Genomic DNA, 26,837 nt, shown 5'->3' with positions numbered 1-26,837 from the left:
GACTGTTGATGGGGATACAAGTGATTTTCTTTCCTGCAGCCATGGATCACAAAAGTGCTCCATCTATGGCTGACAAAACTTTTTTTTTTTTTAAGTTTATAGAGATATTTATAAGATATCGTGTACAACTGTAGATGGATAAGCCCCCTGTCAGTTTTTATTGCTGTCTTTGCCTCCGTAAAGGAGATTCATCCTCTCTGTTTGTCATGTTTACCATTATCATTGAAAATGAAAGTAAAATAAAATCCCAAATTTTTGGTTGTCTCCAGAAATGCAATGGAGGGAAAATCTTCCAATGTGGACATTACTTCTGGTGCCCATGGGGGTCCCCAAGGAATTTCCCTAATATGCAGGGATTTACTCTCACTTCCTGTTTGGCTATGGGACAGGAAGTGAAGGGAAATCTCCGCAATAGGACACAGATGGTAAACAAAAAAACCTGATGGGTTATAACCCTCCTTTGCTCTACCCAAAATGAAAAAAAAAAAGCTATGCCTATAGTTCTACTTTAACTGTAATTTAAAATAGTATGGCTCCAAAGGTCGTGTGATCTTTTCTGAATGGGAGAATTAGTTGATTTTGGCTGATTGGACCTTCCTGCACGGATATTCTCAGGGAAAGGTAAGTGTTTCAACCCTTCTGTGACTGTTATCCATAGAAGCATATTGGAATTGATTTTTTATGTAGTTTTGTGTTTAGCATTTGCGTTTATAACTTTTAAGGAAATATGTATTTCTTTCTTTTTTCGTTTTCTAATGCCTCAATTCTTGACAGGTATCGATACAAAGACTGTACATTTTTGGATGCTTTGTGTGCTGGAATTGAGGAGTGGTATGAGCCGAGTGGCCCCTGTACGCAGGGTTTAGTGCAGTTATCGGTTATCCATATGATGGTGATGCAGCATTCTCTTTTCCTGCCAAACTTTCTGAGATCCAGAGAGGAGGAGAGCAGCAGCAATGTCCTTCGAGGTCAGTAAAAATCACAAACACTCTGTTGAGCTTGCTCAGTAAATAAGTGCAAGGAGCAGTAAAAAAAAAAAAAAAAGTGAAATTCACACCAGAAAATCAGACTTCGTTTGACTGCTGAAATTACTAAAGTCTGTCATACACTGCTTAAATTTTGGCTGATTCCTGCTGAAAGGTACCAAGTGAAAAACTGGCAGCACAACAGAGACATGCGTCCAATTAGCTGCAGGCACAGGGGAGATAGGCAGAAAGCAGCAACAGCTTTCCTGCTGTCTATGCCATATCTGGAACAGACCCCATACAGTAAATAGCGCAAGATCTGCACTGTTTTATCAGTTCAGAACAGCCTGCACCTCTCTTTAATTCCCACCATAGTGTCTACTCTATTTTATCCTCCATGATTTTTTCAATACGTCTCTTCTGTTATTGTAATCTTTAGAGTTCATCAAAGATAAATTATAGTGAACCTGTGCTTTGCCTATTCAGGTCAAAGTAAGGGCCTTGTTCATGACCAGTGTTGGTCATCTTACTTTAAAAAAGTAATTAGTTACAGTTACAAATTACTTTTCCCAAAAAGTAATTGAGTTACTGACTCAGTTACCACATTGAAAAAGTAATTAGTTACTCAGCAAAGTAACTGTGACTTTTTTTTAATATTCTATAATGCAATTACGTTCTATGAGATCTTTAATAGTGGTGGCGGTGTGGCACACTGTGGGGGTCTGAGTCCTGAGTCCTCCTGACTGTGAGTAACTATATTTTGTTTTGTTTTTTTGTACCTGCGGCCTGGAGTGGCTGGCTGTTGGTGGTGTGGCACACGAGTGGTGGCAGTGTGGCACACTGGTGATGGCAGTGTGGCACACTGGTGGTGGTGGCGGTGTGGAACACTGGTGTGGTGGTGGTGGTGTGGAACACTGGTGGTGTGGCACGCTGCTGGTGGTGGTGTGGTGGCCGGTGGGTGGTGGCTGGTGGGGGTCTGAGACCTGAATCCTGACTGTCTGAGTTTTTTTTTTTTTGGTACCTGCTGTGCTGGGCTTGCTGGTGGTGGTGTGGCCTCTGGCCTGGCAAGCACACTGTTGTCCGGGTCCCTCTGGCTCCGTCCTCCTGCAGGCCTCAAGCCTGCCTGTCTGTGCCTCTCTCCTCTTCTGGGCTGGCTGTGTGCGTTGGACCATTGGTGGACTGGTGGTGGTGGACTTCCTGCTGCCCAGTGCCCTGTGGTGGTGGTGGAGTCTCCTGGACTATATCGTTTTGTAAGTAACTGCCACTGGTTGTTTTATATATATTTTGCCAGTCTGGCAAAAGTAAGGTCCCCCATAGATCCCCCTTCAGTGCAGGCCAGGGCAGGTCTCCCGTAGATCCCCTTTAGTGCAGGCCAGGGCAGGTCCCCCATAGATCCCCATTTAGTGCAGGCCAGGGCAGGTCTCCCGTAGATCCCCCTTTGGAGCAGGCAGGTCCTCATAGATCCCGCTGTAATGCAGGTAGGTGCCCCATAGATCCCCCTTTAGAGCAGGCCTGACCAGGGTGAGGGTCCCCCATATTTATGCATCCCCTTTAGAGCAGGCAAGGGAGGCAGGTCCCCCATAGATCCCCCTTTAGAGCAGGCCAGGGCGAGGGTGCCCCATAATTATACATCACCTTTAGAGCAGGCAAGGGCAGGCAGGTCCCCCACCGATCCCCTTTTAGAACAGACAAGGGCAGGCAGGTCAACCATCCCCCATAGATCCCCCTTTAGTGCAGGCAGGTCCCCCATAGGAGTCCCTTGCCTGCTCTAAAGGGGGATGTATAAATATGGGGGACCCTCACCCTGGCCTGCTCTAAAGGGGGATCTAGGGGGGACCTGGGATGGCTGACCTGCCTGCCATTGCCTGCTCTAAAGGGGTATTTATAAATATGGGGGACCCTCACCCTGTCCTAGGCCTGCTCTAAAGGGGGATCTAGGGGGCTCTAAAGGGGTATTTATAAATATGGGGGACCCTCACCCTGTCCTAAGCCTGCTCTAAAGGGGGATCTAGGGGGCTCTAAAGGGGTATTTATAAATATGGGGGACCCTCACTCTGGCCTAGGCCTGCTCTAAAGGGGGATCTAGGGGGCTCTAAAGGGGTATTTATAAATATGGGGGACCCTCACCCTGGCCTAGGCCTGCTCTAAAGGGGGATCTAGGGGGCTCTAAAGGGGTATTTATAAATATGGGGGACCCTCACTCTGGCCTAGGCCTGCTCTAAAGGGGGATCTAGGGGGGACCCCTAGATCCCCCTTTAGAGCAGGCCTAGGCCAAGGGTCCCCCATATTTGTAAATACCCCTTTAGAGCAGGCAACCCCCTAGATCCCCAATTAGAGCAGGCTTAGGACAGGGTGAGGGTCCCCCATATTTATAAATATCCCTTTAGAGCCCCCTAGATCCCCCTTTAGAGCAGGCCTAGGACAGGGTGAGGGTCCCCCATATTTATAAATACCCCTTTGTTAGAGCAGGCAATGGCAGGCAGGTCAGCCATCCTAGGTCCCCCCTAGATCCCCCTTACAGCAGGTCAGGGTGACAGTCCCCCTTAAAGCAGTCCAAGCAGGGTTCCCAGGCCTCCAGTCCAGTGAGTCCACCACAACCTACCGTTACAGTCCTCCACTGTTCTTCTCCCGCGCTGGACAGTCAGTCACAGAGAGATCACTGCGCAGCCGCGCACGCAGGTCTCTCTCCAGTCTCCACCACGACTCCACTTTGTGGGCGGTGCCACTGCCGAACAGGAGGCGGGAGCGGACAACCCGAGGGAGGCCTGAGGCTCCGCCCCCGAGCGATCCGATTTCAGCAGACGCCTTTCGGCGCGGCGGACACTGCAAGGACCGCTCACGGACACCAGTGTCCGTGTGCAGACACCTTGCCGACCCCTGAATACAATTACATCTACTGCCATCTAGTGGCGGTAGATGTAATTGTGGTAACGCAGCCGAAAGTAACGGCAGCGGCATTACAGGGAGGGAACGAGTATTCAGTTAGATTACTCGTTACCCTCAAAAGTAACTGCGTTAAGTAACGCCGTTTACTTAAACGCAGTTACTACCAACACTGTTCATGACATACACGTTTCCCCATACAAGTAAATGGGAATGCTAAAAGTTTAGTTTAGTTCACCATCACATTTTTTCTGTAAAGGTGCAGCGGGCAGGCATCTTTACTCATTATTTTTTGTTGGAAGATAAATTTATTTCCAAAAGATATTTCCATTGGTTCTGCACATGGAAAGTTTTAGTAAAAGCTTATTCAACGGTTATGAGGGTATTGCGGTATTATAATAAAAAACATATCCGTAGTTAACTAAATTCTGAAATCTGTATGGTTGCTTTGTGCTTTTTCTGTATCGATGTCACGAATAGTAGGGAACACTCCAGCCTTGTATATGACTGTTTTTTTTTATTACAGAAAAATTGGCGGATCTGCTGGGAACTATAATCAAAAAATGTCCATCGGTTTGTGACAAGAATCATTTCGCTGTTTTACTTGGAGCCTATGGAGCAACCCTCAGCGTAACAGGTAATGTGAAGTGCAATTAATTTCTCATCTATTTATAGATTGACTGGCCCACTATATTTAGGTCAAATGCATTGTGTGACATTTGGATTTTATCATCTTGAGTACCAGCCTGTAATACCCCTCATTACCAGGCTGTTTTTCAGCGCTATGATAGTTTGGCGATTACTCCATTATAACACAACTCTGTACCCAAATGAGTTTCATATAATTTCCTTGCGACAGAGTTTTCTTTTGGATGTATTAAATAACCGCTAGGTTTTTTATTTTTGACTACAAAAAAGAATAAAGACCCAAAATGTTGAAAAAAAGGTTTCCCTTATTTGTTAAGATAAACATTCAAGAATCGTACAAAAACCCACAAAATGACCATGTTTTGGAAAGTATACACCCCAGGGTGATATAATTTTTTGCACAATTTTTGGGAAATAAAGAAACATGCAGGTACAGAGGTGATTGAGAATGGTGCACTAGATACATTAAATGTATAAATCATGTACAGAGGAAGGAGGAGGCAAAGGGGTTAATGTACTTGTCACATACATTGGCAGGATGGAGATGAAGGGCAGGATAAGGGTGGTGAAGGGTTAAAATACATAGAGCTAGAATGTGTGGGAGAGGATGGGAGCATGAAAGGGTTAATAAAAAGATCCCTGACGGTACATGCAGGGTGAACTTCAAGATGGCTGCTTAGCCTTGGAGCTCTGCACTGCTCTGGTCCTCTAAGCCCTGCCACAGCCTTCAGAGCACTCGTTCCTGACCCGCTCCACCAGTGATCGACCTGGGAATACCCAGGGAATAATCTGATGTCCGGAAAGCTTTGCCAGGAGAAATCTGTCCAGTCAGCTTGATCACATCCTGCGGCATGCCAGTCTATCCAAGATGGTGGCCGCTACCACACGAGGCACAGGCGGTGATACAGAGGGTTCCATTGCTGAGCAAGACGCCTCTAGCCCTGCAATGAGTCCTATAATACATGTCACAGTGAGTAATCAGCCCCCATGCTGCCCCCTTCCCCAGCATCTACTGAATCACTGATTGGGAGGACATGTGAAGACCTTATCCTGACACCCATGAGTGACTTTCTGGCCACCCCAGATGCATGTGAGAAGGGGGCCCACAATCCACAAATCACCCCTTCTGATTTCTCTTCCATGATGGCCGCTTTTTCCACAATGCTGCCCAGGGGTCTGGCCCAAACAGCTGCACAGATCACCACCTCCATCTATGCTGAACTGCAGCATTTGGGATCACGGATTGAAGTCATGGAAAAGAAAGCTTGATAAATCTGTAGCCAGAATTAACCAAAACACTTCCAGAATACAGGACACCCAGGAGCAGTTGAAAACTGCATTGTCCAAAATAGATGACCTTGAAAACCGTTCAAGACGATACAACTTCAAAGTCAGTGAAAGAAGTTAACTATGCAATTCGCTCCTTCATCAAGGACTAAAGCTGGCCATGCATTATACAATTTTCTGTACAATTTTCTTGAAATTTACCTTCAACTATGTAGTACAAAGGCCTGCCTAATTGGATACAAGTGAAAGTGTTGTTTAGCTTTGACCTCATATGTGGTTTGTGGTAAATCTAACAGAAAATTGTACAAGAAAACTGAACATGTATGGCCAGCCTTAATCCCAGACATCCCAGAACACTGTTTGTTTGGAATTGGACAGAGTGCATAGAGCCTTTCAACCAATGCGATCCGGCGTACTACCGAGAGACATAGTTAAACCCCACTTTTACTCTGTTAAGGAAGAGGTGATTGTCCAGGAATTCAGATGGGCTCAATATTCAGGGACATTGGGTCCAGGTCTTTGCGGACCTCTCCCTTTTACCGTACAAATACGTTGTTCTCTGAAACCCCTCCTTCAAGTTCTGGCTCAAAAGGACATAACATACAGATGGTCCCTTCCATTTCACCTGAACTTCTCATATCTGAACAAGGCCCACAGCTTCTCATCATTCTCAGAAGGTTAAAGAGGAAGTAAACCCTCCTCAGGAAGTTGTACCTATAGGTAAGCCTATGATAAGGCTTACCTATTGGTACTGTAAATATCTCCTAAACATGCACCGTTTAGGAGATATTTACCTTACATGCAGCCAGTGATGTCACTGGCGCATGCGCTCTGAAGGAACGGCCGCTGGTGCCGTTCCTTCAGAGCCCCGTGCCGTGACTGTCGGCTCCTGCACGCGTGCGCGGGAGTGACGTCACCGCGGCTCCGGCCAATCAGATGGCCGGATGTCGCGATCCCGGAAGACGGGCGACTGAACATGTCGCCCGTCATACAGGTAAGCGGGCGGCACGGCGGGGGCTCGTTCTAAGGTAAGTATATGCATACTAGCTCATTATGTGTTTCTCTTTCAGGGTGAAAAAAAAATGGGTTTACAACCTCTTTAACGCCTGCTCCTACACCTGGGGCTGATTAGCAAAGAGATCCCTCCTCCCTCCACCGCCAGGGGTCCCTCATCTGCCAAGAGGTCTTCTCCTCCTTGTCCACTTACTCTGGTTTGGCCTGAACAACAACCAAAGAGGTCAAGGGACTCTCAACCTCCTTGAGGAAGTAATCTGGATCAAGGACAGCTGGATCCTGTTCAGCACTTTCTGAAACTGATCTTTCATTCAGCCTTCCTCTCCACACGATTCATGCTAGCTTTTAGCATAATCTTACCTCTTTGTTACTGGGGGACTCCTCCAATGTGGGAGGGGGGTAGAAGGACCTGGTAGTCCTATTCCCCAATGTTTGACAAGTTCAAAGTCTAATGTCTTGACGTTTCCAAGGTTTTTCTTACACCTATCTTTAGTTTTACTTGGGCATATTTGTTAAGATACAACTGGGATGTCATCCAGGATGGGTCCTAGGGTTCTCCCCTTTGGTGGGGCAAACTCTGGGACCCACTATATTCACTGGATACATTGCTCTACGGAATGTTATGATTGACCCTGTGCAGTTGCCTCCTTTATGGTCCCGGTGGGAAACAAAGAAATCTTTGCTGTCTGGTTGCTTGACAGGGGATAGGGGGTAGCTTGGCGACAACTGTTCACGCCCTACTTCTTCCATGTTTTAAGGAACAGCGCTCTTGTTATTTGAAGTTTGTTATATCTTTAGGCAGTTGGACCGAAGTGGATACAATGTGCCTCCACCTGCCACTGATGCGTTTGTTTTACTCTCAGTGGCAGATTGTTCCCCACTTTCCTGGGATATCCCTATTCTCAGGTTTTATGGCGGGAAGTGGCTGGACCCTTCCTCACCTGGATGGGTTACTTGGTTTTTGGTTTCATTGTCTTTCCAATTGTTGCCTTGTATTCTTTTGCTTCCCCTTCTCTACCTCTTTTCTTTTTCTTACCCCAACCTCTGCCTTTCCTATGGTCTGCCTGGAATTCCTTTAACATCGATTCGCAGGATTGAGACTTTGGAAAGGCTGTGGGTGCCCTGCACGTGGTAATGAGTAAGCGGCCGTTCGTGCCGTGAAACGCGTCTACCTTGGACATATTCTGTTCCTCACACTGTCTGTTTGTCCTGGATGATTTTGAAGAATAAAGATACCGCTTTTTGATTTCATTCATCTGTGTGCGGCTTCACATTTCTACATGTATCTTTCCGGATGGCGGATCTAGCCAGCACCAGATTGGACACACACCTGAGCGGCATTTCCCAATCCCCTTCCCCCTACACATGCCTGCACGATAGGGCGACATGTCTTAACTGGGTGAGAGTTTCTTCTGTTTTAAGTTGTCCAAACCTCTGATCCATGGCTAAGTTTAAACCTTCCAATGCAATCATGCAGATTTTATCCCACAATGTACAGAGTCTTAATTTCCCGGTAAAACTGCGGAAATTGCTCCAATTATATCATACCCTAAAGACGGATGTCTCCTACTGGAAACTCTTTTCCCAATTTCCTACAACCCCTCCTTCCTTCACCAGAGTTTCCCCCAATTTTACCTAGCTAATACCACAAACATCATGTACAAAATGTGTTCAGCGCTATAAAAACAATAATGCAAAACTATAATAATCAGCACTATATACTGTGAGAGTGAACTACATTAACAGTCCAAATGTGCATAATTGTCCATAGTCCAGAAATTGAAGTGAGATGTTCATGAAATTTGTGAAGTGTCAAAACACTCACCAGATTAATGGAAAAAGAATGCAGTAATGAATAATACACCTTGAGTGACTAATACAATAGTATGGATGTGCTCCTCCTTCACCATTTAAATGCACTCGCCAGAAGCCAAATAAAAATGAGCCTTATAATCCAGTCCAATGAAGAGCTGGAAATCCGGCCTGGCCTGCAGAACCACCCCTTGATCACCCTACACTGGATACAGTGAACAGACCGCCGTTCCTAAAGCAAGGATCCTATATAAGATAGGCAGATCCCTATGAAAACGTGTTGGTACACTTAACGTGTCGGGAAGGGACCTACACGCTGGGGTCTTGACCGCTGTATCCTCACTATCCCCTGCACACTATAGACTTTCTGCTCTGGAGTTCTCCTAAGGGGGGACCTACAGTCTTCGCCTCCACCCTCTCTCACTCCCTGGCATTGTGTGATGCTCTATTTAAACAAGCTGCTTCCTTAATGTCTAGTACCAAACCACTCTCCCACCTTTTTAATAACCCTTCCTTTCCCCCGGATTTAAATCTACAAGCCTTTCATTGGTGGCTCAACAAAGGTCTCTTCAGAATAGGATTTTTTTTTAACTCAATGGGTCCCATTTCTCTTGGATAGTGTGAGTAACCTCGAAATGCCTGCCATTGAGAAATTTAGACTGTCCCAGATTTCGCACTTCCTATCTGGCTAGACAAACCTGACCCCCCCCCCCCCCCCCAAAAAAAAAAAAAAACTTGCAACCTACGAACAAAGGTGTGCCAAAATTTTGGATCAGAGGGGGGACATCTGTACTACCTATTCTGCTTTTGCTGACCAGGCAGATAAACCACCCTATGCTCAGTCCTGGGAATCGGATTTGAATATACAGTGGGGCCCGGTCGAGTGGTTCCAGTCACTCCCAACGCTCTTACAAAGGTATCCTGAACATCTCTTATAGAAGCCAATGTTAAATACTTACTATATGGTATTATGTCCCCCTCAGATTAGCCAGGATCTACCCAGACGCTTCTCCCCTGTGCTTCAGAGGGTGTAATGTAGTTGGCTCCATGTTTCACACATGGTGGTCTTGCCCCCCTATTAGAGGTTATTGTAACAAATATCTCCACCGAATATGGAAAGTAACTGGGGTGGTTGTTCCTCAGGATCTATCTTTTTATATAGCCCTCTTGAACCACAGAATAGACAAAAGCCCTAAACATACTCAGACCTTGATCTTTATGTTTTTGGGAGCTAAAATTGCGATAGCCGGAGCCTGGAAGAAGCCCTCAGTCTCAATATCAGCAACAAAACGGAAGGTCTCCTGGATCATGTCCCAGGAACAACTCGTTGCTTAATTTCAAGATGGAGTGCGAAAGTTTGAAACCGTCTGGGAACCTTGGGTGCTTTATGTTGGAGTTCTCTTGTACCCGGACATGGTATTCCCCCAAAAGGACCCTTACAGCAGACCTACTTCCCCTCCCCTTGCTCATAGGCTTTTCTTTCTCTAAAAGCCACTGGGCTTCTCCCCTCCTCTTCTCTCTCTTCACTTTTCATCTATTCTTTATCCCTAATTGTGAAATCCTTTTTCCTCTTCTCATGTTACTATATGGAGTGCTCAGAAGGTTGAACACTTGTATCCAAAGGAGAACAACTCTTTTTCTTCCTCTCTTATCTCTCTTGATAGCCAAGCACAGGTTTTTTGTTTTGTTTTTTTGGACACAAGAGTGGATCTTTGATTCCTCTTACCCCTCTCTATACGATTCATTACCCCTTCCTTTCCCCCGGGTTTAAATATACAAGCCTTTCATTGGTGGCTCAACAAAGGTCTCTTCAGAATAGGATTCTTTTTTAACTCAATGGGTCCCATTTCTCTTGGATAGTGTGAGTAAACTCGAAATACCTGCCATTGAGAAATTTAGACTGTCCCAGATTTCGCACTTCCTACACTCTGGCTAGACAAACCTGCCCCCCCCCCCCCAAAAAAAAAAAAAAACTTACAACCTATGAACAATGGTGTTCCAAAATTATGGATCAGAGGGGAGACATCTCTACTATCTATTCTTCCCTGGCTGACCAGGTAGATAAACCACCCTATGCTCAGTCCTGGGAATCGGATTTGGATATACAGTGGGGCCCGGGCGAGTGGTTCCAGTCACTCCCAACGCTCTTACAAAGGTATCATGAACAGAGTCTCCAGAGTCTCCAGATACCTGTGATGGGGTCTCCACGTCCGCAGTTTGATCCCATGGGGGTGGCGTGTCTGTTCCCCACCAGGTTGGAGGGGCCCTGCCGACGCGCCCTTCCCCTAGCCTGGGATCCCCTGGGCCTTCGATGACTAGAAGCTTAGAGGGTGTAGGAAGCATTAGCTACTACTTGTGGTGATTCGTTTTGTTTGATTCATACTCTGTCTGTCTCCATATAATTACACAAATCACTCTAAAAGGTTTTGATTTTTCATACTGTACTTGTTAATTTACACCTTTGGGCCTTGCAGGCTAATTTATTATCTGTATGTACCTTTTTATTAGGTTATTTAATAAACATATTGAAAAGAAAAAGATCCCTGTGTCACTGAAGCAGAATACATGGATCTGCGGATGCAGCTCTTGACTCATTCATTTTGTGGCCATTCACAAATGATCAATCTCTCTCTCTGTCTTATAAGGGGAAAGGGAGGGATCAGCACTGTAAACTACGGATCGACCGATTATTGGTGGGGCCAAATATCAGAGGCCAATATTCGCTTTCTTTTTTTGAAGTATCAGTATCGGCCACAAACCGGCTGATATTGCTTCAATTGGTTGTACCGGAGTGATGCCTGCAGCTAGACATCACCCCGGTACCGTTTTGGCTGCCGATCCACCGTTGGGAAAATGTACCACGTTAGATAATTAGTTAAAGGGCATGTCCAACCAAAAGTTATATTTCAGTTCCAGGTAGTGCTCTATACAGTGAATCAACCCCTGGATTGTTCTGTCACTTGGTGCTGGGGAGGAGGTCTTCTTGCCATAGTTCTTGCTATATTCTTTCCTGCTCTGGAACACTAAATTCTCACACTCGCCCTGGATTTCCCACTTGGCATTCTCTATACTAGAGCTGCACGATTGAGATCATGATTCCCAGCGTAACATCTTTCACATTATACAAAAAAATTAGGCTAACTTTAGTTTTATTTTTTAAATTTATTGAAGTGTATTTTTCCCCCAAAAAATTGCTTTTGAAAGGCCGTTGCGACATAAAATATTGCAACGACCACAATTATTCTCTAGGGTCTCTCTAGGGTGTCTGCTATAAAAGAAATATATAAATAAATAAATATATCAATTTTTGGGGTTCCTAAGTAATTTTCTAGCAAAAAATACTGATTTTAACATGTAAGCAACAAGTGTCAGAAAAAGGCCTGGTCTTTAAGTGGTTAAACTTACCTAATTTACAGAGGCAGTTCATCCCTTTGATCTAAAAGAATCAAATGATACAATATTTTTTTATTTCAGCGCTGAGCAAAGTTGTGATCAACTTTGCCGGTGTTCTAAAATTTAGTCGGACCCGTGAAAATTCTGGAACCTCGTCACTTCCGGGGACGGCTCCTTCACCACCAGCTGCTGCGACCCCCGGTGCACATGGGCAAAAGGCATTTTCAAGGTCCGATAAAAATTCTAACACTTACAAACAGCTGACTGAGAGGAGGAGGGGCTGAGGTGGGACGCACACACCGCTGTGGGAAAATGTTACAACACCGCCGTGCAGAGCTGACTCAGAGGAGGCGGGAAGGGAGTAAATACTCATACTAAATAGTAATGATAAAAAATGTTTAGTATTTCTTTTTTTTTTTTTTTTTTTATCATTACTATTTAGTATAAGTATTCACTTCCTTCCCGCCTCCTCTAAGTCAGCTCTGCACGGCGGTGTTGTAACATTATCCCGCAGCGATGTGTGCGTCCCACCTCAGCCCCTCCTCTTCTCAGCTGTTCGTAAGTCGTAGAATTTCATCGGACCTTGTGCGCATGCGCACCGGGGCTCGCATCAGCTGGGTTATGATGTAGTGTCACCGGAAGTGACGAGGGTCTGGAATTTTCACGGGTCCGACTAAATTTTAGAACACCGGCTGCCTTTTTTTTTTTTTTTTGACAGCTATGAGCAGAGAATGTCTCTGCATTTGTTACATGAATTGTGGAAATGCAGGATTAGGATTGTGAGAGGGGTTAAATCGAGAACAGTATTTTTTTAACGCTTAATCGTGCAGGTCTACTCTATGCTATTAAAGGAAAATGTTGTCATGATGTGGAAGCTGAACTAATGGATGCGTGCAGGTCAAGTGTCTGTCCGCGGTATCAGCCTTCCTATATTAACACTGGAGATCTCTGTCTGGCTCTGCACAGCATACACATGGTCAGATCGTTCCTCTCCACACACACCATATACAAATCCGACAGGCCGAATGAACTACTGCAATGAGAGAAACAAGTTTGCAGTGATTTCTCCACCATAGTCCCTGATCGGTACTGAAAAAAATTGGGTGGTTTCACTCTAGAGCATCTTCTGCAAACCAAGATATTGTTTTGTTGGATTAACCCTTTAATCATCCTATCTTCGATTTCTTTTCAATGTCTGCCTGTACATCTCCTTCTGCATCGTCTTATTTAAAGTCATGTTATGGAGGGGCACAAGCTGCTGTAAAAATCTAAGACACAAGAAAAGTTTATTGAAAGTGGGTATGCCCCTCTGATGGTTTTCTCTCATTTTCCATTTCTGTTATTTTTAACTATATTTGCTTTTATTCTAGACCAGAAAATCCTTTCCCTTCTGCAGGCCTATGAACAAAATAACCTGAGCCTCAGAGATTTTAGGTAATGTCACCAACCCAATATTCTAGTCAGATCTGTAAGAAGTAAGCTGGGCATAGTCTCAATGAAGCTGTTAATAATATTGTAATATTTGCATTGCTGAAAGTAGTAAACTTTGGGGTTGTTTACAAAAGGCAAATAGACTGTGCTATTTGCGAAGTGCAGTTGCACTCTGCAAGAGTGGTTGGTCCAGAGCTTAGTAAATGAGCAGAAGTTCTGCTGACTTCCATCATCCAATCATTTGCAAGTAAAAATGCGATTGTGTTTTTTTTCCTTGCATGTTATTGGGTATTCTTTGCAAAGTGAAGCTTTATCTCACTTACTAAGCTCTGGAGCAACTGCACTTGCAGAGTACAACTGTAATAAATCAACCCCTTTATGTTCAAAGCGGTAATAAATCCAGAAAACAAAATGTAATATGTTGCAGTTAACAATTCTTAAATGTGGTAGCTGCATTGTTTTTTTTTTTTTTTCTTGTTACCTGGTGATCTGGCCAGAAAATAGAAGAATTTTAAGAAGAACGTGCAAATGTGTTAAAAAAAGGAAATGCATAAAAAAAAAAAAAAAAAAGCTGCAAGCACAAAAATAAGATATCCTTCCCAGTGGCAAGATAAACAGATGTTGCGGTAAACAAACGTGAACGCGCAAATTATAAATGTGCAAATTCAAAATACCGTTCTAAATAAAACAATCTCATATACAGGGTTCTATATGGTCATGAAAAACCTGGAAAAGTCATGGAATTTTAAAATGGCAATTTCCACGCCTGGAAAAGTTTTGGAAAAGTCATGGAAATTTGTTTCACAGTCACTGTATATCCGAATATGCAGAAAAGAGAGAAAGGCGCCACTCAGTGTAGCAGATGTAAGCAGGGGGGGGGGGGTTCACGCATGCTCCGAAACCAGTAACCACCCCCCCCCCCCCCTGCGTCATCACATTCGTGCGGACCTCCAGTGAGGTATGCGCTTCACCGCTGCCTCGATCTGACTGAGTCCCCTGATTGGTTCTCCCCTAGTGTCATCTCCCGGCTGCTGGCCACCCTCAGGGGCGGAAACACCGCAGACCTAGAAGGACGCCGAGCTATGAACATAGACGCTTACCTCCATGTAAGTTTTTAATATGTGTCAATAAAATTATTTACATCTGCTACACTGAGTGGCGCTTTTTTCTCTTTTCTGCCTGTTCGTGGGACTGTTGCTTCGACCTAACAAAGAGCTGCCCTCGATGTAAGCGCCGCATTTGTGCATCTGTGCCATCCATACCAGTCTGGCTGCACCTTATCCATCATGACTGTACACTACAAAGCTTGTCATTTATTTTAGTAAAAATATGCTGGGTGTAACATGGATTTTCTTCTTATTTAACATGTATACATAGACACTTCATGTAACATTAGGTCATGAATATTTACTTGAAGTCAAGGAAAAGTCAGGGCATTTTTTTGATAAAAATGTGTATGAACCCTGCATATACTAAAATACATATAAGATATAACAGTGTCCATAAAATGCAGATTAGACAGTGATCCAAAAAAGTCCCACGAGCTCCAAGTGAAATCGGAAAAGTCTAATGAAATATGTAGGATGAATGGACTCCGTCCTCAAATTAGTGCCCGCAGTGTCACCAACACCAAAACTAGAGGATGGAGGCTTGCCAATTATTAATGCCCCTTTTATTCAGAGCGGTCACACAGAGCTTCAGTAGAAATACTCAGGCCTTAATGCCATCTGCACACAAGTGTCCCTGGGTCATCAACAGACAGGGATCCCTGGCATAACACATTTGATCACCAACTATACAAGACACAGGTAATGCGCATTCAAAATTCAAACACAGCCGGCAAAAACATGGGCTTCCGGTACGCAATATCAGCAGGTGGCTCCATCCTATACGCATTTCGTCATCAAAAGGACATCTTCCGGGGCAAACAAATTAACAAATGAAAACTGAATTCCATCTAAACACTTTTTAAGATGTTACCGCAACATTTTTTCCTCCTTTTTTTTTTTTTTTAATTATATTGCACATGGAAACAGATGCTGAATTGCTTATTATGTTGTGTTATTGTATGTGCATATAAAAAAAAAATCTCCTGACAACTGTGCTTGATTTACATCGTGTACTTTGCAGAGTGACGCTGTTCTACCAAAAAAAAAAAAATAGTGAAAATAAAGTATTACAAAATAAAAAAAGTGTAATTAAACATAGATGCTAGAATCTGTTCTTGCATTACTGACACCAACCGTAACCTCCCTTCCTGCTGCAGATTGCTGTTGTGGGGTCCGGCTGCGGTAGAGCATCACAAGACAAGGAAAAGTTTGGGGAAATCCCTGTGGCAGCAGCCAACCATGGAGGAGATTCTCAGCCTGTTAGACCGAGAAAAAATGCTGGAAACCATCCTGAATTTCCCACTTCACCGCAAGCTGATTGCTCAGGTATTTTATTAGAATTTGTTCCATTTGTATTCCCTACACTCAGGGGAAGGAGTGCTAGTGTTCTTTAACCTCCCTGGCGGTCTGATTATGTCAGGATTTCTGTGCTAAAAGCAGTACATTGTTTTGCATGGAAATCTGTTTTGTATTTTAAAACTCCCCTTCCCCTTCATTCCTCCGCCGTCCTCCCGCTGTGTGCTCGGCCGATGCTGGCACCTGTCTTCCGGTTCCCTTCCCTGCGAGCGTTGCGACTCAGGGGGTGGAACCGGCGGCAATTTAAAAAAATGTAAATAAACCAAATGACATGATACAAAGCTGTGATCCTAACGGATTACACTGTATCATGCCATTTCACCACAGGATTTCACATGGTGACTTTTCCAGTGCCCTGCCTGTGCTTTTCCAGTTCTTTGTGCCTGGAAAATAGAGAACGACCATGGCATCTAAAAAGTGTTCTTTTTACGCAAAAGCGCTTTTAGACGAACTGGAAAACAGCGGAGTTACTTGAAGAACTGAGCGATTCGTGGGAAAATTTGTCATCAGGTACGGAAACTGACAACAGCGATCATTCTGATGTCTCTTTCTGGCACATAGCTCTGTTGGAAAGAGAGAATCATTTGATATACTTCCCAAATTCCACAAGCTATGTGCCAGAAAGAGACATCAGAATCGTCGCGGTCGTCACTTTCCATACCTGATGACGAATTTTCCCATGAATCGCTATCGCTCAGTTCTTCAAGTAACTCTTGTTTCGCTTTCGCTTTTTTCCAGTTCGTCTATAAGCGCAAAAAGAACGCTTTTTGGACGCCATGGTCGTTCTCTATTTTCCAGGCACAAAGAACTGGAAAAGCACAATGAGGGCACTGGAAAAGTCACCAGGTGCAATCCTGTGGTGAAATAGCATGATACAGTGTAATCCGTTATAAACAAAACCGCTTTGTATTATGTCATTAGTGTATTTACGTTTTTGAATTTGCCGCCGGTTCCACCCTCCTCCTTTGCAATGCTTGCAGGGAAGGGAAGGGAACCGGAAGGCAAGTGCCGGCATCTGCCGAGCACAGAGCGGGGAAACGGAGTGTGAGGACGGCGGGGGAGGATCGTGGGGATCGCAGAGAAGGTGAGTAACATTCTGGTGTAATCCCGAGTGTGGCTCGGGGTTACCACTTTTGGTACTGAAAATTAACCCCGAGTCACACTCGAGAATACCGCTAGGGAGGTTAAAAGCAATAGTGCCATGTCTGCTTTTATCAGTGTAATGTATTAGCAGGCTGCACTTCCTGCACTTCATCTTATTTAAGGGTATCTAAACCCAAGAACAAACATGTAATATATTGCAGCTTAGAAGTCCTTTGAGGTGGTGGCTGCATTTGATTTCTTTTAAAGTGAGACAGACTTTTTTTTTGCAGGCAAGTCGTGCAGTGTCTCTTCTGCATTAAAATACTTACCTGCGTGTTTGCAATCCCCTTCAGAATGTACACTGATCTGTGCATGCGCGTCTCGGTTTACATTCCAGCACTCGTCTACCAGTGTTCTAGGATTACTACACTCCCGAGCCACTCTGGGAGAAAATGTTTTTACACAACTGCTCCCCCTTTAGCTAGGAATGCAGCGGCCAAGGGTGTACACATGACGCAGATGTGTTGCTTTGCATCCATGGGAGGAATTATACCCCCTGGTATTCTTGGACACTACCAATCTACCAAACTTCAACTCATGCGGTTGCAGCACAGTAGACCAGCATTTAAGAGGTTAAATCAGGCATTGAGGAGGTGACAAAACACCTTCTCAATGCCAAAAGAATAAAAGGAATGTGCTACTGATTTTTTTAGGTCCTGTGATATCTGTGCAAATGTTTATCAAAACAATATTTTCGCTAAAAATACATTAAAATCCTTATTAGTGGATACATACATGGCAAAATTTACTAAATTCCTAGTAAATATAAAAGCTAAAACTATATTGAGTTATTACCAAATATTTGTACATTTTAAGCTGAGCCTTTTTGTGAAATGGTGCACAAAACTGTAAAAAAAAAAAAAACATTTACTATAAAAATCTGAGCTGATCAATTTTCATCTATAGCTTTCAGAGTTTCTAAAAGACCCCCCAAACCAAATATATTTTCTGAAAGCACATGACCTATAGAATAAAAAAAATGTGCTACTGATTTTTAGGCCCGACAATAGTTGTGCAAATGTTTATCAAATCACTATTTCTCTATCGCTCATTGACAGACGTAGTCCTCGGTGATACAGCACCTTCGGGTTATGTTGCCTCCACAGGAGTAGGACTAGACAGGAAATAAAATGCTCTGGCCACACCCTAGGGGCAGTCCCCGAGGGTATATCCTCTCTCTCTCTGCCACAGCAAATCAGTTTTTTTCTGTCTAGTCAGGAGTAAGGACCTAGATACCTTGCTGGGATCTTCGGTCCTGGCAGGATTTTTTTCTTAGAAAAGATTTTTTTAGACAGCTTTTTTTCTCCAGTGTTCCTGTGAGATCTTCAAGCAAGAAAGCTGAACTGGGCGACGGGCGGGATGTTGAGATCCAGTGGTCACCCCAGTTCAGCCTACGAGTGCGTGCAGGCCATAGCTCCGCGCTGGGTCGGCCGCGACATAGTCCCACTTGAGGGGACTGACCCTGCGAGTTAAACGTCTCGCTGAAACGCCAAGGACCATGAGTCACGGCGTCCGTATTGGTCGACAGCCCTCCAACTTCGGTGGAGAGGGGTACTGTCAGGAGTTGGCGCCCGCCTGGTTCCGGTATGGTGAGTAGTATGTTCCCCTTTTCCCCCTGACGGGTCTTGTGGTGAACGCGGGCCCCTCTCTGTAATGGTAAGGATGAGTTCCCCTCTATCCTATAACATAGCACAGATCCCCCTATATTGAGTGTGAATTGTGTGTACAAAAAGCCAGCAGGCTTGGTTTGGGAGCTGGCAATCTAATTACAAAGTATGTTTAAATGATTGTAATATGTGGCAGCGCTGGAAGCTTACTGTGTTACTAGAAGCATCCTACCTGTCAGAAGCACAGGACAGGTATGCGGCTTGCCAGGTCATTCCTCCAGCTGAAGCAGGTCTCCCAACGGCCACGCGGTTCCGCCGGTCAAGCTGATCTCCATGAGAGAAAGATTTTGCGATGTCTAGTTACTCTGCAGGACGCCGCTATGCTGTATCAGACCGCCATAGATCGCACGAGGCCGCCATTTTGGCGTAGCCTCGTGTCTGCAGCATGGGGGCGGCCATGTTTGAGGTGACTCAAACACCTCGTGGAGCTAGGGGAGGCGCCGGAAGGCGTGCAGAGGGGCGGAGCCGCCTCCTTTCTTCCCGGGCAGCCAGCCAAAAGACTTCCTGTTTGTGAAGACAGCGCTGTAACCTGTTGCAGTGAACTCTGAGCATCAAGTGGTGAGCCTGGGGGTCTATCTCTCTCTCTCTCGATCGATAGGGATCCCTAGCAGGTAACACTGAGGGGCTTTTGTGGCGCTGGGGGTCTGAAAAAAAAAAAAAAAAAGTTTTTTATTTAAGTTTGGATTGTATTTTTCGGGTAGTTACTAGAATAATCATGGACCCTGCCACACAAGTACCCCCACCTGTTTCCCTCGAGGGGGGCCACGGGACCCGCCGGTGCACACAGTATGGATGCATTTACAGCAATTTTGGAGTCTATGGTGGCTCGGGTGGAGGCGGCCTGTCAGGGACGGGGGTCAAGAAAGCGACCCCCGCCTACCCCTATATTATCTGACACCTCTGACTCAGATTCAGAGATGGTCACTGCAGCTGCAGGTCCCTCTGCAAGGGCTGTTATCTCAGGTAAAGCTCCCTCAGACAGTGAGGAGGACGTTCATTCTTCCGCCATAATTCAGGAAGAAGCATTGGTGGACGCACTAGTTGTGGCGGTGCGGGAAACCTTAAGACTTGAGGTTTTACCGGCAGAGGCAACTGAAACAGAGATTCCTTTTGGTACTAACAAGCCCATCAAAACGGTGAAGGTTTTTCCTGTACCCAAGTGTTTTGGTAATAAAATTAAAGGAGAATGGGAGCATTCTAAGCGTACCTTTACTATTTCCAAGCGTATTACTAGACGCTATCCGTTTGAGGAATCCCTCATTAAGAAATGGACGGTACCACCAGTGGTGGATCCACCTATTTCCAGGCTGAATAAAGCCACGGTTATCCCAGTGGAGGACACTTCGTCCTTTAAGGATCCGGTGGATCGAAAGATGGAAGCGGAGTCCCGCACTATCTTCTCCCTGATAGGGTCAGCATTTAGACCAGTAATTGTTATTGGTCTAGTTTCCCAGACACTAACGGAATGGGCGAGATTGGTACGCCAAGACCTAAGGGGAAAAGATATCCCCCAGGGAACATCTGATTTGATGGAACAGATTATACAAGGGCTACAGTTTGTCTGTGACGCAGCCTTGGATGCTACCCCCCTATTAGGGCATGCATCTATGTCAGCGGTAATCCTCAGACGTGTGCTGTGGTTAAAATGCTGGTCAGCTGACCTAGGTTCCAAAAAGACCTTGACGAATCTCCCCTTTCAGGGGAATCGCCTATTTGGGGCCACCCTAGATGAAATTATTAAGGATGCCACTGGGGGCAAGAGCACTTTCTTGCCACAGGCTGCTAAAGCTAAGGGACCTCGCAACAAGCGAGAACCTTTCTTTACCGCCCATAAAGGGTTCGTACGCCCGGCTGGTACTAGCGGGAAAGGCAAGACTCCTCCAGGAGGGTTCAAGAAAGGCTGGTCGGACAAACAGAGGACCGACTCAGCCAAACCCGAAGCAAAGGATTACACAGCCTGAAGGTGCGCCCCCACCCGGGTTGAGGGTGGGGGGACGTTTTCACCGGTATTCAGGACATTAGATCGAGCATCGACTACTACTACCGGTGCGATTCTTCCCTTCCAACATTTAAGTACTACAGGGAGCGGTAGTCACCGTTCCCTGAATAGATCTTTTCCTTTACCTTTTCCTAAGATTAGTCTCAGTTCCCCACAGGAATCGGATCTGGTTGACCAGACAGACCAAGAAGCCTCTAGCCGGGTGACTTCGGTCCCTGAGATTCAACCAGGAGAGATCACCGTTCCTGATAGGAATCAGGTGTCGGATAAATGTGTGGGAACAGAAAACGACCAGACTTTGTCGGATGGTCGGGGCCAGATAGCTCTAGGGATGCCTGGTTCAGATCCCGTCAGTGCCAGTGGTCCTAGAAATTCTAGGCTGGCCTCGTCAAGCCGGCCTGGCCGACTTGGACTTGCTAGTCGCGGACGTTCCGTGGGAACTGCGTCTCAGGGAGTATCTGCGGTCTCGAGGACCAATCTACCATTGTGCTTTACAGTCGCTGGTTTTAATGGCCTGGCCATTGAGACCCAAGTACTGAAAGACAGAGGGTTGTCAGCTTCAGTCATTCCTACCCTTATTAAAGCAAGGAAAGCGACTTCCAGCAGAGTCTATTATCACACATGGAAGACTTATATCGCGTGGTGCGAATCTTTAGGATTTCCTCCACGTACCTATTCGGTGACTAGAATATTGGCCTTTTTGCAAAAAGGGGTTGAGCAGAAGCTAGCCTTGAGCACCATCAAGGGTCAAGTTTCAGCATTAGCAATTTTCTTTCAGAAACCTTTAGCTACCAAGTCCTTGGTGCGGAATTTCATCCAGGGGGTGCGGCACCTGGCTCCACCAGTCCGCGCGCCCTTACCGCCCTGGGATCTTAATTTGGTTTTGTCGGTTCTACAGAAACCTCCTTTTTAAAACATCAGGGAAATTCCCTTGCTTACTTTATCCCAGAAGGTGGCCTTCTTGGTGGCTATCACTTCTGCACACAGGGTGTCAGAACTGGCTGCTTTATCATGCCAGTCCCCATACTTGGTGATTCATAGGGATAAGGTAATACTCCATCCTAAGCCATCCTTTCTTTTTCCTAAGGTGGTTTCAGATTTTCATCTGAATGAAGATATTGTACTACCTTCCTTGTGTCCTCAGCCCAATCATCGGGAACATGCGTTGCATTCCTTGGATGTGGTTCGGGCAATCAGGGTATACCTGAAGGCTACGGAATCGTTCCGTAAGACGGATTCACTTTTTGTGATCACGGATGGCCCCAGAAAGGGGTTGCCTGCATCTGCCGCGACTATTGCCAAATGGATTAGACAGACGGTGGTACAGGCTTATTCTAATAAGGGTCAGAGTCCTCCGTTCCCTGTTAGGGCGCACTCCACTCGAGCGCTTAGTACTTCCTGGGCCTTTCGCCATCAGGCGTCAGTGGTCCAGGTATGTAAGGCGGCCACCTGGTCGTCGGTACATACCTTTACAAAATTTTATAAAATTGATGTGATGGCATCGGCGGATGCCTCATTTGGCCGCAAGGTTTTGCAGGCCGCAATTTGAGGAGACCGGTGGTCTACCTCGAGGGTTTTTTTCTGTTTGAAAATTTTTTTGTTGAGTCTCATCATTAAGGATGAGCATTGTAAACTTCTAGTTGGCACGGGTTGGGCCTTCTAGATTTGGATTTGATTTCCATTTTCCCACCCCTCATTTGTGATACTGCTCTGGGACGTCCCGAAGGTGCTGTATCACCGAGGACTACGTCTGTCAATGAGCGATAGAGAAAAATGGATTTTTGTAAAATCTTACCGTAAAATCCTTTTCTCTTAGCTCATTGACAGACGTAGTACCCGCCCCTCTGTTTTTGAGTTGGGTTGGGTAAAATTCTCTAAACACTGCTTTTGTGACATAACTGATTTGCTGTGGCAGAGAGAGAGAGGATATACCCTCGGGGACTGCCCCTAAGGTGTGGCCAGAGCATTTTATTTCCTGTCTAGTCCTACTCCTGTGGAGGCAACATAACCCGAAGGTGCTGTATCACCGAGGACTACGTCTGTCAATGAGCTAAGAGAAAAGGATTTTACGGTAAGATTTTACAAAAATCCACTTTTTCGGTAAAAATGCACTACAGTCATTATTAGTGCATGCAAACACAACATAACTTGCAAAATTCCTGCTAAATTGATAATAAGACCTCATTCATATGGAGCGTACTAAAAGCTTATGCCCGTACGAGGATGCACAGATGTTCCATGCTTCCCTATGCAGGCAGTCCTGTTCATGGTAATTGTGATGTAATGGCTGCACAGACACAGCTGCTGTTCACAATCTGACATCTGTGTGGGTGCATGACTCTGAATTAAGACATTCTGAGCTCAGGGAAATGCACCTGGACCGACATGGATGTCAAATTAGAAGCAACGGCTGTGTTCATGCAGTTGCTACATCCCAAATGACATCAATGAGACTGTCTGCACAGGGATCCACAGAATTCCTGTGCATCCCCAAGTGAGTTAACATGGCCTTGCGGGGGTGTATGCTGTAGTATGCCCTGTGTGAGGAAGGCCTTACTATATATATTGTTTGTTAAATTTATTATTGCAATTTTATTTGTGATATTTTGTATGTGGGGGGGTTCGATGGATGGGATAACGGGGATCTATGAATAAATAGGAGTCTGTATGGAGACTCCTATTCATTCACAAAACTGCAGTATAGTAAACACTGCTTATTATGCTCCAGTGATAAATGGACATAGGAGAAATCAGTACGATCGCTAACTATGTCCATTCAAAGAAAGGAACGGATCTCCATCCTGATGACAGCTTCCCAGTGCGCCCCAGCAACAGCTGCAGCCAGCAGGAGGGGGGAAGGATGGAATGCGGTCAGGCAGCACAACGGGGGGGAAGATCGGGGGATAGGTGAGGAGGGGGGCCATTACGGGGGTCAGAATGAACGGGTGCAAAGCCTCTGTGGCTGCCCTGCAGCATCTGAAGCAGGTGAAGTGGAAGAAACCCGGCGGCTGCAGAGTAGCCACAGGGGATCGAGGTTGCGGGGGGGGGGGGGGGGGATTTGTGCAGGGGGGCTGAATTGGTGCAGCTGGGGTGAGAAAGGCACAAAAGCGTGGGGGTAGGGGGCTGTGTGGAGAGAGAGAGAATGGATAGGATACACAGGGCAGGGGCCTGGAGATGCAGCAGTGGTATCGCCGAGAGGGGGGGGGGGGTCAATTTTTTTGTGCATAGCTCTGGTCAGCAGCTTTTTAGCCACTAATCAGAGCTATCTGTATGTTCAGCACAGTCTGCTGAGCAATTTTTCTAGAAAACCCATGGTGACTGAAGTGACCATGAGCTTAAAGCAGGAGGAGGAATGTAGGTCTGTATGGCGCACGGACCTGGCCAGCTGCAAGCAGTTCTGTAAGTCCATACGTTGTATGGACCTCACAGTGAAATTGTTATGGGACAAAGTTGAACTTTTTGTAAACTGTGCATCCCGTTACATCTGGCGTAAAACTACCACAGCATTTCATAAAAAGAAAATCATACCAACAGTTGCACATTGGTGGTAGTGTGATGGTCTGGGGATGCTTTGCAGCTTTAGGACCTGGAAGACTTGCCATAATTGGTAGAACCATGAATTCTGCGATCAGTTTGTGACCTCAAGCACATTTCGGATATGGAGTAGGACAATGTTTCGAAACGCACCCAGCAAGTCTCTGAATGGCTTAAAAAAAAAAATGAATCAAAATGAAGGTTTTGGAGTGGCATTGTCTGGACTCACCGTAAAAGCAGGAGGTTTTTTTTTTAATCTTAATACATTTTATGCATTAAGATAAAAAAATATTCTGTGTGCAGCAGAACCCCTAATACTTACTTGAGCCAATCTTTATCCAGCCATGTTGCAGGGGTGTCTCAGCTGCCCGGGACTCCCCTCTTCATTGGGGATGGGTTTCAGCTCCATTTCTGAATGGACACAGGGAGCTGTGACTTGGCTTGGGTGCCCCCATAGCAAACTGCTTGCTGTGGGGGCACTATACAGGAGGGACCCAAGAAGAGTAGGATCAGGGCCACTCTGTGCAAAGCCAACTGCACAGAGGAGATAAGTATAACATGTTTGTTGTTTAAAAACAAAAAAAAAATGAGATTTTACAATCACTTTAAACAGGCCATTCATGCTGGAAAACCCTCCAGTGTGGCTGAATTAAAACCATTCTGCAAAGAAGAGTGGGCCCAAATTCCCCCACAGCGATGTGAAAGACTCATTGCCAGGTATCGCAAACGCTTGGTTGCAGTTGTTGCCACCAAGGGTGGAACAACCAATTAGGCTTAGGGGGCAATTATTTTTTCACGTAGGGCCATCAGGTTTTTACAGGTTTTTTCCCTTAATTAAATCCTCATTTAAAAACTGCATTTTGTATTTCCTCCGGTTATCTTTGTGTAATATTAAAATTAGTTCAATGAGCTGAATCATTTAAGTGTGACAAATATGCAAAAATAAAAATCAGAGGGCAAATACTTTTTCACAGCACTTGTATGTGTTTGTGTGTATTTGTATATAAATATATTTCTTTATTAAAAAATCTTTGATTCAAAGCTGTAAAAAAAAAGAGTTTACCGAAAGAATGACGTGCAGCTAGCAAAAATCTCAGTGTTAGCATCACAGTGGCCTGAGCAATCCCTGAGTCATAGAGTGATTCAGCAAACACGGTCTTGTTAATTGGCATATATGTGTTGAGATGAAAGCCTGGCCCTTAGATTGGGCTTTTAAACCGAGCTGCGTGGGCACAGGAGCCTGAACCACATCATAGAGGTTCCACTTAGCAGAGAAGGGAAATGTTAATGCTTTTGGTCCACTTATAAAGGTTAGCTTAGCAGTTCACATCTGAATGTGACCTATTCTTCTTTTAAACAAAGTTGTTTGTGAAAGTTTTGTAGCCCAGCTCTTTGCTGGAACTGAACGGTCATGTGGCCCAAAATTTTAATACAAAGGAATTTTATATACAGTACAGACCGGAAGTTTGGACACACCTTCTCATTCAAAGAGTTTTCTTTATTTTCATGACTATGAAAATTGTAGAGTCACACTTCAAGAGGTAATCACCTGAAATGGTTTTCACTTCCCAGGTGTGCCCTGTCAGGTTTAATAAGTGTGATTTCTTGCCTTATAAATAGGGTTGGGACCATCAGTTGTGTTGTGCAGAAGTCAGGTGGATACACAGCTGATAGTCCTACTGAATAGACTGTTAGAATTTGTACAGGAAAACGAGTGGCCATCATTACTTTAAGAAATGAAGGTCAGTCAGTCCGAAAAATTGGGAAAACTTTGAAAGTGTCCCCAAGTGTAGTCACAAAAACCATCAAGCGCTACAAAGAAAGTGGCTCACATGCGGACCGCCCCAGGAAAGGAGACCAAGAGTCGCCTCTGCTGCGGAGGATAAGTTCATCCGAGTCACCAGCCTCAGAAATCGCAGGTGAACAGCAGCTCAGATTAGAGACCAGGTCAATGGCACACGGAGTTCTAGCAGCAGACACATCTCTAGAACAACTGTTGAGGAGACTGGTTGAATCAGGCCTTTATGGTAGAATATCTGCTAGGAAACCACTGCTAAAGAAAGGCAACAAGCAGAAGAGACTTGTTTGGGCTAAAGAACACAAGGAATGGACATTAGATCAGTGGAAATCTGTGCTTTGGTCTGATGAGTCCAAATTTGAGATCTTTGGTTCCAACCACCGTGTCTTTGTGCGACACAGAAAAGGTGAACGAATGGACTCTACATGCCTGGTTCCCACCGTGAAGCATGGAGGAGGTGGTGTGATGGTGTGGGGGTGCTTTGCTGGTGACACTGAAGGAGAGTGATGTGGTGCTGCGCCAGATGACCCGGCCTCCACAGTCACCGGACCTGAACCCAATCCAGATGTTTTGGGGTGAGCTGGACCGCAGAGTGAAGGCAAAAGGGCCAACAAGTGCTAAGCATCTCTGGGAACTCCTTCAAGACTGTTGGAAGACCATTTCAGGTGACTACCTCTTGAAGTGTGACTCTACAATTTTCATAGTCATGAAAATAAAGAAAACTCTTTGAATGAGAAGGTGTGTCCAAACTTTTGGTCTGTACTGTATTTTAAGGTACCGTCCACACTAGGTGAAAGC

At 45.3% G+C, this 26,837-nt stretch overlaps 1 protein-coding gene across 1 annotated transcript in view; it reads left to right on the top strand.

Moving 5' to 3' along the window:
• The window catches only part of URB1 (URB1 ribosome biogenesis homolog), a 163,688-nt gene that overhangs the window by 91,429 nt on the left and 45,422 nt on the right, over positions 1–26,837 (top strand). The window contains exons 26-29 of the mRNA XM_082246095.1: positions 775–968; positions 4,375–4,485; positions 13,373–13,436; positions 15,700–15,868. Of these exons, the coding sequence (XP_082102221.1) occupies positions 775–968; positions 4,375–4,485; positions 13,373–13,436; positions 15,700–15,868 (538 nt within the window). The remainder of the gene's footprint in view (positions 1–774; positions 969–4,374; positions 4,486–13,372; positions 13,437–15,699; positions 15,869–26,837) is intronic.

Source organism: Pelophylax lessonae, assembly GCF_965119305.1.
Source record: "Pelophylax lessonae genome assembly, chromosome: 2".
In the NCBI taxonomy this organism is placed as follows: Eukaryota; Metazoa; Chordata; class Amphibia; order Anura; family Ranidae; genus Pelophylax; species Pelophylax lessonae.
This window is presented reverse-complemented; position numbering and strand designations above follow the sequence as displayed.